This window comes from Carassius gibelio, chromosome B4, assembly GCF_023724105.1.
Source record: "Carassius gibelio isolate Cgi1373 ecotype wild population from Czech Republic chromosome B4, carGib1.2-hapl.c, whole genome shotgun sequence".
Classification (NCBI taxonomy): Eukaryota; Metazoa; Chordata; class Actinopteri; order Cypriniformes; family Cyprinidae; genus Carassius; species Carassius gibelio.
Window position 1 is genome coordinate 4,903,964 of NC_068399.1, and position 14,686 is coordinate 4,918,649.

Genomic DNA, 14,686 nt, shown 5'->3' on the forward strand with positions numbered 1-14,686 from the left:
TTGCCATTAGGGGTTGATAGGAGGATCTGGTGGTTAACCGTGTCAAGAGCAGCGGACAGATCAAGCAGGATAAGTACTGAAGATTTGGATTCTGCTCTTGCCAGTCTTAGAGCTGCAACAACAGAGCAAGGCCGTCTCAGTTGAATGTCCACTTCTGAAGCCAGATTGGTTGTTTTCAAGGAGATTGTTGTGTGTGAGAAATGTAGAGACTTGTTTGAACACAGCTCATTTAAGTGTTTTTGCAATAAAAGGAAAAAGGGAAACTGGTCTGTAGTTCTCTAAAAGAGATGGGTTGAGGTTGGGTTTCTTAAGTAGTGGAGTTATACGTACCATTTACGCTTCTGTGGATCTTTTGTGGTCTCAAGTTGGTCTGCAGGAGGTGGTGGGTACACAGGGAAATCACTATTTTGGTCGGTCACTCTGTGCTTCGTCCAGTCGACAGTGCCAGTGTTGGTGAATCTCCTCCACTGGAACATTGGCTCCAAGATGATCTTCAGAAGACAAGTTTTGAACGTATATCTCCACTCAGTTACTGTCTTCTGGCAGGACCTCAAGTGATTGGTGAGGAGTTAGTTAAGATTCTTCTTTGTGACTTCTATCAACGGGATGAATGCCTGCCGATTCAGTCTCTCAAGGGGCCAGATCATCACATTGGGAATTTGGTCTACTGCCGGACTGTGGGTGAGTTCTGCAGGGAGGTGTGTGATAGGAAGGCATTTGGGATCACAGCTTCAGGAGAGCTGCAGATATGGTTACATCAGTGTCTTTGCATCTTGCCCATTGCCTGGAACTGGGGATGTCCCAAATGATGTACTATTCCCATATTAAATACTGGGATGAAAATAGGAATCGCAAGGCTATATGGAATTGGAAGGATTTTGAGGAGCTACACAAACAATAACGAAGTTCCCTCAGCAGTTCCTCGCGCATCTGCATGGAATAGAGATAAGCATGCTAAAATGGATGTGCTGGGCCTTTCCTTCTCCTGGAAAAGAAGTATTAGAAGAAAAGAAATATTAGAAATCCTTTCTAATCACCCTACAACTTGCCCGCTTGATCCAATTCCATCTCATCCCCTTTAAGCCATTTCTCCTGCAGTTGTACCTGCACTCACTCACATCAGCAACACTGGTGTTTTTCCCTCATCATTTAGACAGGCACGTATAACTGTGCTGTGGTGCTTGTGGTGGTGTAATGGTGTAGGGGATGTTTTCTTGGCACACTTTTGGCCCCTTAGTGCCAATTGGTATGGAGTTATAAATAAATGGATCACATGGGCACAGTATGGGCACAGTAGCATGAGACTATACTTAACATCGAAGTTCATAAAGAGCATTTGAGCACGGACTCGATGTGCTTTCACACAGGACGTGTTTGCAGTTCGCCACTCGGTAGGTAAACGATCGCTGCACTGCTGCAGACGCAATGGTCCTGGAATGCAACTGGAATCCGTTAACATTTGTGCGTAAAAAAATATGCACTGCATACGCACTGCCGACGGAGTATGTGTGAAACAGTGAAGCTGCATCACTGAGCATTTCTGAGAATTCTGTTCAGCTGGAGGGGGTTGGGTTTTTGGGGGTAGTTATGTATGTCTTGTGGGGGTCGAGATAAAAGCGTGAATCTCTTGCTCTTTCATATGAACAGTGTTTTATGAGGGTTTCAATGTTGCTAAGGTTAGGACTCGTTGTGGTCTGCCCCCACGTAAGAGTTTTCTAGTTTTAGTCTTTCATTTGACATTATTCAACTGATCAGGGGTTTCTGATTCAGATTTAAGATAATCACACGCGCTGCGCAAATCTTGCGCACATTTTACACACCTGCATTTAAATGCAGCTGCATTTTATTGAAATTAAACTTTTATGTGAAACCAAGTAGGTCTGGTAATAAATCGATTTTATCAATTAACTCAACTGTGTAATTTACTCGGTTTGTTTGAAGGAAAATTGTTATTCTTTTTAACATCCACCGACGCACCACTCAGGGCTCAACCCTCCCCGCATGTCTGACAGAGACACGCCGCCGAGCAGAGGATGAGAGGAGCGGTGTGATTCTGACTGGAGCGAGGAGCGGATATTAAGAGTCTGAGCATCATGGTTTTCACTCGCTCCAAGAGCGCTCCATCACAAGTACAATTCATGCCAATAGCCATAATATAACTCCATATTCAGCAAGAATTCATGTTAAACATATTTACCTATAGCTTGATCAGAAGATTATAATGAATGCATGAGTTGAGCAGGGTGTTACAGGCTTTAGGAGTTTGTCTGTTTCTTTTACTGATTAATTTCGGGTTAAAGCATGATTTAAACAGATAAAGCACATTCACACGCAATCACTTTTGCAAAAATGCATTCAAACAAATGTAATCTTACAGTGCTACTACATTATCTGATTTTGAAATCTTGAAGTTAATCGAGCTGTTTAGATAAATTAACTGACAAAGACATACTGTTATTTTCCTTACAAACAAAATTTTCACAGCAGAAAGCAGCAATTAAAGATGTAATGCTTACAATGTTATTAGTTTGGCATGTGATATAGGGAAAAAAGTGCGGAGCTGATGCTCTGAGTGCAGATGGAGGTTGTTGCTGCTCTAGTTACTCTCACAGACTCTGCTGCCATAAATAATACGATGATATGACCACGCAGTCAATACAGATATTTAATAAAAACATTTAAAAAAAGCAGGGCTGTAACCTAACCCTTTAAAAAACGCACGCCAGGTCTACACCGGACACGAGTGACGTGATCCAACAAAAGACAACAGGACACAGTGAGGGATACACTGGACACGATCCCCATCAGTGAACTGATGCTCGTTCTGTTCATGATGAAATGTTTTGACAACGTGTTCAGATGATTTGACACTGTAGTGTGATGTCATCAAGTCTAGACACACTTTTAGCGCAGTGGGGCACAGATGACAACTGTCGCATCCGGTGTAGACACAGACAGTGACTGGTCTATTTACAAATAAGTTATGTAAGAAAAAAAACCTAAGCCACCGGCATAACAAGATGGAAATATAAACTAGAAAATATATTTCCACCTGCTCTGTCCATGACACCGACTCACTGCTGAGCTGCCAGTTTTAATCTCAAGAGCTCTTAACGCTGAGTGGATGGTTAGATGAATGATGCGCTAGTATAAACAAAATAAAACGATAATAATAAAGTAAAATAAAGGTCTTTGAAACATTAAGGTAATAACATTAGTTTTTTTTATCATATTGTCTTAGTTATAAATTTATCACTATATTAAAACTTGAATATATATTGTAAATTCGATTTGAATCATAAATTGGATTTACTAAAAGCAAGTAAAGAAGGCTCCCTTTAAAATCACTTATGTTGTCAGTTAATGAAGCTCTTTTTTTCCATCGTGTGAATGTTGTTGATTATAATGAGAGAAATTGAGTTTAATCAAGTTCAATTTATTTGTATAGCGCATTTACAACAGCCTCCTGGCTGACCAAAGTGCTTTACATAAGAGCAAGAATATTACATATACATAAAAAATAGACCAGACAAAAATTTAAAACCACCCATTTCAAAATGTAGCATAACACAGTAGTCAGTACACTAAGGAAAATAATGTTTTTAGCAAGGATTTAAAAATAGACAAGGAAGGGGCCAGTCTGATCTCTAAAGGCAGGGTATTCCAGAGTCGTGGCCCAGCCACTGCAAATGCACGCTCCCCTCTACGCTTTAGCCTAACGCGAGGGACCACCAACAGAGCCTGGTCAAAGGAACGTAGGTATAGTGTATAGGGTTGAAGAAGTTCAGATAAATAGACAGGAGCTTTGTTATGAAGGGATTTATAAATGAAGAGGAGAATTTTAAAGTCTATTCTCTGAGAAATTGGCAACCAGTGAAGGGATCTGAGAATTGGGGTTATGTGTTCATGTTTACGACAGTTTAAAAGAAGTCTGGCTGCAGCATTTTGGACAAGCTGAAGTCGTGCAATTTATCATGAAGACGTTTTATTAATCCATCCATTCTTTAGAGTTTCAAAGATTTAATCATGCAGGTTTCATTTTATTAGTTTCTTAATTATTAGGCATAATTAATGTGAACGAAATTATACAGTGCTTCACATTTATACATGCAACAATTTCTTAATCAGTTTACAGACAAATGTATTTTTCCCAATAAGTTATGTCAAAATAAAGGACAGGTAACGAATAACAAAAATGCATGTTGATTTATTAAAGGAATTTTAAAATATAAATTTAAATATAGGCCTAATATATGAAAATATTGACATTGCATATTAATCCATGTAGCCTATCCCCCTAAAATAGGCTACCACTTTTAATCCTACGAAGCAAAGTAAACCACAATTTCCTTTGAATAACATAACACATAATTCATATAATATAAATAATTCTGCACACCTTTTAAATGTGTCAAATCTAAAATATGGTTTAATACCATGTAGCTTAGAGAAAATATAAGCACAGACTCGGGCACAGGCTTGACATTTATCCTGCTTGAATTCGTTCTAAGAAATGCACATAACTTCATAAGTACCAAACTTTCAGCTGAGAATATTAAATATTAAATATATTAAATATTTAAACTATAGTGTTTTTATTTCATTTTCCGTAACTGAAGCAGTCAATTGTAACACATCAGGAGGCAAAACTGACGTCTATTTGCGAAAATGTGCTTTGATGCGCTTGTTTGATAACTTGTGGTTAAAGCGCCACTCAACGGTCAAAAGCTGCAAATGCACTTTACACACGCCGAGGCGGTAAACGTGCGGCGGTAAAAAGGGCCTTTAGACTGTCCACTTACTGTAATGTATGCCCATCTTACAGCCAGATTTAAATGATCTTTACTTAAAATGTGCTGGCAAGCAATCAAGGACTGCTCAGTATACAAAATGATCAAGCAACATAAAGAGTTTCCAACACCTGTTTCTCTTTTAATCAAACACTTACCATGTGCCAATTCCCAAAGCTTTAAAACCACTACTTCAAACCTTGTGGCTCCCAAGAGAGGGATATATCCCATGAAATCTGCTGACTGAGACAACAGACAAATCTTCTTTACATCTACCTCATCAGCAGACAGAAGAGGTCAGAGTGTGAGATCAAAGATGATCCTTTTCTCCTTATCACAGATGTCTTTCCTATAGTCTGGTTGAATGACCGATAGTCTGCTGTGTGCATTGTGGAATGGATGGATAGATCTGTGGCTTCATCAGGAGAGCACTCAATAGGGGAGCCTGATGTCCCAATGCCCACCATGGGACCTTCCCGGCAGTCCACTGCAATGTGTATCCTAAAGATTGCAGTCCAAACAACCTGGGTTATTCAACTCTTGCCCTCAAGGTCCAAAGACTTGCAGAGTTTATCTTCAAAGTTAATCAATCCTTTTCAGCTTAGTAATGCAAACAACATGTTTGGTTAGATGTAAAAAATCAACATTAGGCAGATAAGATGCAAAACATTGACAGAAAAAGCTATCTTTTGTCACAGAGTAGTTTTTGTGGATGCACCATATATGAGAATGTAAAATGAATGTCCTTAAGCGTGATTTCATGAGTATGTATGTAATATATGTATAGTGTGGTTCTGCTACACATATATTTATTCACTTTTGCATGGAGATTTAAACTTACAACACTGACAAACTGACAGCATCAAAAATTTACATCAATCATGCATAAAGTGTTTAACAGACATACAAATGTTTTTAAATCATTATTTGATCTCTGAATATTGGATTAATGGAATTAATTGTATTGTATTTATGATAAGTGATTAGATATGATTTCTTGCATATTTGTATTATTTAACTAGTTTCAAGGCATTACAAGACTAATAAAATTGTTGTAATTTATCAATTACAAATGCTGTAATCCAAAAACCAAATCCTTAGATCCCATATAATTACTTTATTTGAGGAACAGGCCAAAATTTAAGTCTTCTTTCACTTACTTTCTCCATCTTCAGTAGCCACCGTAACTGATCAGTAGATTTGTGTGATACCATTTCCACCAAGTAGCCACTTCAATTCTATTCTGTACTTCACACAAAACTTGTATACCATGAGAGAGCACTTTGAGGTCAGAGAGGCAGAGCTTGGCCACGTAGCCATTCCCACTCCACCTCAACTTTTCATGAGCCATTTGTTCAGTAGCTGGAATATAACAGACATCAGGCTTCAGACATCATCTCTTTATATAAAGGACAGAAACTCCAGGTAAATTTTAAAACAGTATAAAAGGACAGTAGATTTATAATAGGATAGACTATTTCCAGATATAAGTGGATTATTCAGGATACTGAGTAACCTTCCCATTTAACTTCTATTCAAACAGGTCCTTTTTGACCATTCTAAGATGGCAGGACTTTTGATGTACCTCAAGCAGCCAATTTGCATCTGCTTCTGCACATATCTATGGCTGGCAACTTTAGCATTGGTGAATGCTGAGGTAAGTGCACTCCACACAAAACACAGAAAGTATAATCTTAAATATTTTATGAAATTAAGGATAATAATCTGAAGTTTTTAGAAAATTATTTTATTAATTTTTTTTTTCTTATTCCTGATGAGGTTCAGACTTTAAATGGCACAGAAACACTTCGTGGCTTTGGGCCCATAGAAAACACAGGTAAGGCAAGATGGTGAATGGTGTTACAAAATGTGAATATTCTATTTAAAGTGTTACTCCACCCAAAAATAAAAATTTTATCAACCCTCAAGTCATTCCAAATCATTAAAAGCTCAATTTGTCTTCAGAACACAATTTAAGATATTTTGGATGAAAACCTGGAGGCTTGATACTGTCCTATAGACTGCCAAGTAAATAACAGTGTCAAGGTCCATAAAAGGTATGAAAAGTTTTCGTCAGATTACTCCATCAGACGTGCAATCTGGGTTATATGCAGCGAAGGGAACACTTTCTGTAAGCGAAGAAAACAAAAATAACAACTTCCTTTAAATAATTCCTTTGTCAACGGTCTCCTCCGTGTCACTCCATATCATCTGAGAAGTGTCTGTCTGCAGACTGTAAGATAGGGGCGTAACTTGAAGTGGGCATAACTTGAGTATATACATGAATGGATAAAATATTTACAATATTTTTCGGACTATAAGTCGCACCTGAGTATAAGTCGCATCAGTCCAAAGATACATCATGACGAGGAAAAAAACATATATAAATTGCATTTATTTAGAACCAAGAACCAAGAGAAAACATTACTGTCTACAGCCACAAGAGGGCGCTGAGCACTGAGCAGCATAGAGCGCCCTCTCGCGGCTGTAGACGGTAATGTTTTCTCTTGGTTCATGTCAAATAAATTTTGATAAATAAGTTGCACCTGACTATAAGTCGCAGGACCAGCCAAACTATGAAAAAAAGTGTGACTTATAGTCCAAAAAATATGGTATATTTTATTTACTGACAACAAGAAACATGTCTAAATGATTAAAAGAATGTTTAAAGTTAGCATCACGATAAATACATATACAAGACAAACAACACATGAAACAAAGCTTCATTCAAACTCTCCATGAGAACCGCTACCTGTAAAACATTTACACAGAGTTTACAAGTACATGCATTGATTTATTACTTTTGTAGTGGGCTAAACCGGTGAACTGGTTCAAAACCATCAGTGTGTCCTTGAGCAAGGCTCTTTTCTCCAGGTTGATCAGAGGATTGTAGGCCCCTGTAATAAGAGTACTGTCAATCACTTCAGATAAAAGCTCCATCACATTTTTACCCAAATCATAAATAAACTACAACTTAATATTTAAAATGTTTCATTTAGTTTCGTACTGTACTTAACATGTGCTTTGATGGCAGCTTTACTTCATCAGTTACTCAGCACTAGATAAACACCAGTGTATTTCATCTGTCATCATTTATCTGTGATATACTCACTGATCTATAATATAGAACTGGATTGCTTATGATGTCATGAAAGTGAAGCCGCCGCGCCGCCATATTGGTAATCCCTAGTTTGCGTAAACGTTCCATTGAATTAATAGCAAGTTAAGCTTTTGATTTCATTATAGAGCAATATTAACAACATAATTGTACTATTCATTATAACATATTAAAATCCATTTCTGATACTAGTACATTCACATTTAATAATTCCTGAATAATTATGTTAATAAAATTAGGTATATTTTGTGTTGGATCGTTACCTTTGTCGTCAGTGCGCAGCAGACACACCCTGCTGAACGATTTAAATATATCACTTATACTGCCCCAAAAGACCGTAAACACTGCAGATAACATCTGAAGTAAAGATGAATTTACATACACGTAACATAATAATGAATCCCATTTGACTGATTTGTTTCAAATCTAGTTATTTTAGGACAGTGGTTTGAATGTGACTCAATGGTGCTCTCTGCTGGTAGGGATTAGTAAAACGGCGGATCGAACACTTCCGGTGGCTTCACTGTCTGTTGGCAGTTTAGAAAACGATGAGTGATCCAGTCATATATATATATATATATATATATATATATATATATATATATATATATATATATATATATATATATATATATATATATATAGATCAGTGTATATACTTCATCTACATGTTGAGTTAGTTACTGATGTAACTCACTTTTATCCAACACAAATGTTCCTTAAATTACCAATACTGCAAATGGACAAATAAAAAAGATAACTTATGTTTAGTTACTTTACATAGATTTGTTTGTTTACAAGACTTACACTCATCTAAAGCAGTGTTGACAAAAGTGAATTCTACACAATAGCACACACACATCACTCAGACACCTGTTTCAGGTCTGTTAGATGTGCTCATCTACAATACTTATCAAACATTATCCAGTCAGATGATAAATAGACATTTAGAAAGAAGTATACATGGTTTATGTAAATCCACTTTTTTTTTAGTTGTGTACTTAATGGCGCTCCCCTGTTATTTATGCATTATAAAACCTGTTTAAAGCACAATCACAAATATGCTATATTATTTAGGTCACAGACAGGATTTAGATTAAACCAGCATTAGGCCATAGTTAAATTAGTCTTGACTAGACTCGTCTGTGAAACGGGGAGATACACAATCCACCCAATACGCCTTTTGCTTATATGTTGCTGACTTTACACCTTAGTTTTAATAGATTATTAAATCCAAAAAAGATACTACTTTATGAAAATGACTTATACACTTTAATTTAAACAATTATTTCAGGAATAAATATATTCTCACCAATGTAACTCACAGCAAGCTGTCATATTCGTCTTCTTTCCAGTTTAACGACGGTTGGAATCCAGTTTATTGGTGCAAGGGAAATGAACCAATAGAAAACATTACCATCTACAGCCACGTGAGTGCGCTCTATGCTGCTCAGTGCTCCTGTAGTCTATAATGAAGACAGACCGGCTGGAGACGGTAATGTTTTCTCTTGGTTCTTGGTTCTAAATAAATGCAACTTATAGTCCAGTGCAACTTATATCTGTTTTTTTCCTCATCATGACGTATTTTTGGATTGATGCAACTTATACTCAGGTGCGACTTATAGTCCGAAAAATACGGTACATGGATTAATATGCAAATGGTCAGTATTTTCAGATATTATGCCTGTAATTAAATTTATATTTGAAAATTCCTTTAATAAAACAACATCCATTTTTGTTATTTGTTACCTGTCCTTTATTTTGACAATTTTTTCAGAAAAAACACATTTGTCTGTAAACTAATTAAGGCATTGGTGCATTTTTAGTAAAAGTTAAGCACTGTAAAATTTTGTTCCCATTATTTAGGCCTAATTAGCCTGACATCAGAGAGTCAGTTAGAATTTTTTGAAGCATTGAAAATACATTTTGGTCCAAAAATAGCAAAAACTACGACTTCATTCAGCATTGTCTTCTCTTCCGGGTCTGTTGTTAGTGCATTCAAAACACTGCAGTGTAGTGATATCCGGTTCGTGAACGAATCACTCGATGTAACCGGATCTTCTTGAACCAGTTCACCAAATCGAACTGAATCGTTTGAAACAGTTTTTGTCTTCAGTAAGCATTAATCTACAAATTACATAAGCTGTTAACTTTTTTAATGTGGCTGACACTCCCACTGAGTTGAAACAATTTAACTCATTTTTCTCTTTACTATAGCTATGACATCACAGGCCATTGAACTGGCAGCCTTAGGAAGACCTCTGTTTCCTGGTATGCTGTATGACTGCCGCAAGGATTCCTTCATTCCAGGTGGTATAATAAAGTTTATATCTTTCTTCTTCACCAGATGTTGAATCCAGTAAACCTTCTGTAGCAACAATTTATAACCTGCATCACCCTCCTCATACTGTGAAGAAAACAGCTGAGAAAATTGCCTGCACATTTCATGGTGATTTCTATCTTCAGCAGAACCCCACCACATACATGGAGGCGCTGGAGTTGTACAAGAAGCTGCCCACTCTGCTAAGGGACAATCCACAGAATGTGGTTCCAATCAAAGTCTGGCTCTATCCTCTTCATCTTTTGGATTCAAAAGCAGCTCAGTTGAAGAGAGATATATCCACAAGTGCACTTTCCAAAACTGTAGAAATAATGGAGAGGCTGGATGAGGCAGAGAGGACATGCAACGATCTGTTCAGAGTTTCATTGGTAAATGTTTTCAGTGACATCAAAGTGAAGCTGCGCTCATTTCAAGGCTCATTCAACATTTACAAGGCACAGCTAGTGAAAGCAGTGGGCAGAGTCTTGCCTGCTTTTCGAGGAGGTAGTATGACAGAAAACACATTAAATGACATCCTGAAAATTCACAGGAGCTCCCCTTTTAATGCAGACAAGTTAGACCTGTGGTTAAATGATGCAAATACTGAACTCCATCTCTTGAGTTCTTCCATCAAGACGTTGAAGGAGATCACAATTGTAGACTCAGACCATATCAACTCTATCCTCATTAATCCTGATATTGATGTTGTGGTATGCTTGACCTTCACCTCTCTGCAATACGAAGACCCTTATCTTTCAGCCCTGGAGAAGTTTCTTGAATCTGACACATTTACAGAGCAAGATAAGAAAAACACAGTTTCTGTACCATTTGTCAGAAAGTGGTTCGATGATCCCGATGTTATCACAAAGATGAAAGAGGACATATCTCGCTTCAGAAGTTTTTCAGAGGCCAATAAAGATGAAAAAAGAATACACTTCATTATTTCTGCAATCTCTGATTCCTCCAGTCCAGGCTCCTCTATCTTTTTGTATGAAAAAGGGAAACTGACTGACACGAAATTCCAGCTTGTTTCCAAGCCGCCTCCACCAATACTGAAGGATGTCATCTCCCAAGGTGTGTCCCTGAAACTGCAGAAGTCCCCGACTGGTGAAAAAACAGTGCAGTACAGAGTAGAGTACAAGGAGGTAACAGCAGGTTCTAGCGAGGAGGAACAGTGGCTTGTTGTAGACACAGCTGATGAAGACTTTACTCTGACCGGATTGTTGTTTGAAAAGCCTTACACAATCCGGTACAGGATAGTGGATCAAGTGGGAGTGAGTGAAGCCAGTGATGCTGTCAGCTGTAGACCTTCTCATGGTAACTGTCATCTACACTTTTTTTCTACATTCACACAGTCATGTTTGGATTGACAATTTTTATTTTAAAAAACAGGTGAAACTCAATTACTTTTAGGATTCACTGAAATTTCGAATGCAGTTGTTACTCCTTTATCAACCAAACTGATGTTGAACAACTGTATTCTCTCTGAGCATCCAGTCATTGTTTTTCTTCATATTTCATTTCTCAGATCTACCTCAGATTGTGGGTGGGGATGGTGGTTTTGCATCCAGCTTTGTGACTCCTTCCATTAGCACCATTAAGAAGATCAGAATTTACTATCAAGAGGTGGGTTATAAAAAAACTGTTCTTAAATAAAAGTAGTGGCATACTAGTAAGCAAGATCTTGATGATGGTGAAGTCAATAAGCATATAGTAGATAAGGGAAATTTGCTCCCTTTTTTGTGTACATTTAAAAGATGTTACAGTCTGGCTATACTTTTAAAATAAATTAAAATGCTATATGTTTGTCAGAAGATCAACCTACAGTATATCATTACAATTAATTTTTAGCTTAATGTCGAAGTACCATGGGAATAGAACAGAATTGCAGTGAAATATTTGTCAAATAAGAGGCAGATTCAAATTCCTCTTTAGATTCAAATTCAGCATTGAATAGGTTCATTATGAAACAAGTTGAATTCAGCTGAAAAGCAGCTCAGTTAATAGAGAAATCCAACCTTCATCAGGTGAGAGAAATAAAGAAAAAAATGTTCAGGATGTTTTGCAAACTGTTTAATCAACACTATGAAAAGAATTCAGTACAGACTGATAACGCTATTTAATTTCTTTATATCTCCTACTTGTTAGACATGTAGAAATGGCATTATTGGGTTTATGTGTCGAGATTGTTTTAAATTCACCTTAGTGAAAAGTTATATTTTTTTGAAGCCCAAAAAATGTTACAAGTGAAAGCTTTCTATTACGCGGTAATGTTGAATGGCTAAATGTTTAAAATGACAAAAAAAAAAAATGTAAATAATTAAGTTCATAAGAGAATTGAGTAATATAATTAGTATCAGTGATACTGCCCTTCATTCATAAAAAGATGCCGTTAACATTACTAGTAACGTTAACTCTGTTTTTTTTTCGACTGATAGCACTAATTTAAATAATGACAGGAATGTCTCTTAGTGTAGTTAATACATTTTTTCCACAAGAATTGTAGAGTAAAAACTGCTCGCTTTTATATCTCTTAAAAGTACTGTTTTACCATGTCTCCTTTATCTATACACCTTTTACCTGTTTCTTTATAATTCTCAGGTAGGTAAGGAAAGTCGACCCTGGACAAAACTATTAGCATTTCAAAAATACTTACAACTTGCTCAGCAGACTTCCCTGTAGTCAGTTCTTGCTTACGGCTCTTAAATACTACTCTTGCAGACCATAACTTGTCAACAATAAAATATAACTTTTGTTAACTTTAATAAAACTTATATCAAAGTACAATAGTAAAGTTACAAAATCAAGGTATAATCAGCTGGTATCAGGCGTCGAGGGATACTGTGCTTGTTCAGTATCCGTCCGTCAAGTCGCTCTCAGTCTTTTATACCCAGACGGCGAACGCTGGTTCTTCTGATGTCATCACCTGGAGCGCTGCCAACTCCTCTGCCGAGGCTTTCAGTTGTTTACATCGCATTACTTTAGGCCTTTTCTTCTTCTTTTACCTCTGAACAGTCTGTGAAATACATCTTAACTACTATATTGTCCATTTATCATGAAAACTATTTCTAATACATAAGTGTTTCTACTCTAAATCAGTCACTACATACATTTCATGCAAGTAAGCAGTTTTCTTAATGTTAGTGAAGTTACGCAATACATTTTCCATATAGCATTAATCACAGGGTTACATCTTTGTACTTAAGCAAAAGCATTATTACTACTTAGGTTACAGTACATCTGTTTATAGCAAATTAAGCATTAATCAAGACAGTACAATTGCAAAATCATCATCTCCATTAACAGTACATATTTTCCAATAACAAGTTACAGAAGTAAATGTAGTAGTATGCAAAACAAGATGTGCGTCTGTGGTGTGGAGACAAACATAAAATTACAAATGTGATGAAGTAAGAACAAGAGAAACTAACATGTATTGTATTGTCTGTGCCACTGCAGATCGCCGGGGAGATTACCTGGTTCAAATCAATCCAGGTGACTTTCAGCGCCGGCCACATATTCACAATTGGTGACTATTTAAAATGGAAAGTAAAAGAATTTCTATTTGACAATGATGATAAAATTGTCAATGTGACATTGTGGCCAAATACGTATAGCGACAGATTCCGTGGGTTGGAATTTGTGGTTGAAAAAAGCAACGGTACAAGAACAACATTTTCCATCAAGTGTAAAGAAGTGGGCGACCCTGTGAGTGTTGATGTGAAGTCTGGAAAGTGTTATGGCATTACAGCGAGGTCCGGAAGTGAAATTGATTCTCTGGGCTTTTACTTTTTTTAGATGACTTAAACTACATATACTGTATATTGTTATTGACAGTATCCAACTATCAGATATTCTAAACATGTACTAAAGTGAATACATGTATCAGCTTCTATGAATAAAATCACAAGGTTTCAAAATCTGGTATTATTATCATCCTTAACTATACACACATTGTAGAGTTTACCAGTTACACACACACCCTACAAACTGAGGAATTGCCTTTCCCCTTCTTTTCAGGAGACAATATTACAATTTCTAGACACTAGATGGCACTCCGAAGCTATACACTCCATTTAACAAAGAAAAACACTAAGAAATGCATAAAAGTTTTTAACCATCCAAGTGAGGACATGTTATCGTGATTTTTTTGAGTCACTTTATATTTGAAGATTCGAACTTGAAGATCAATATAAAATATTGAAAATTGTTGATTGATAACCCAGCAAACATCTGTGGCACGTTGCAGTTCTACCATGGCAACGTCGCGGTCTACGCTCCCACAACGTTGTGACAACGTAGAATTGTAAGGCGCCACTGGGCTGTAGCAATGTTATAGCGCAACTTTGAGCAACTGCGACATGACGTTCTGACAGTGCGTGTTATATTTTGTGGTTATTTTTTAATCACTCGACATTAGAACACTATATAATACTTGTTTTATATACATATTTTGTT

The 14,686-nt window shown here is 36.8% G+C and overlaps 1 protein-coding gene across 1 annotated transcript; it reads left to right on the forward strand.

Moving 5' to 3' along the window:
- Positions 1–10,127: 10,127 nt before the first annotated feature.
- LOC127956327 (stonustoxin subunit alpha) lies at positions 10,128–14,148 on the forward strand. The gene is made up of 4 exons (XM_052554165.1): positions 10,128–10,179; positions 10,256–11,545; positions 11,757–11,854; positions 13,688–14,148. Exons 1-4 carry the CDS (start codon positions 10,128–10,130, stop codon positions 14,024–14,026), a joined length of 1,779 nt encoding a protein of 592 aa, XP_052410125.1. The 3' UTR covers positions 14,027–14,148.
- Positions 14,149–14,686: the final 538 nt, after the last annotated feature.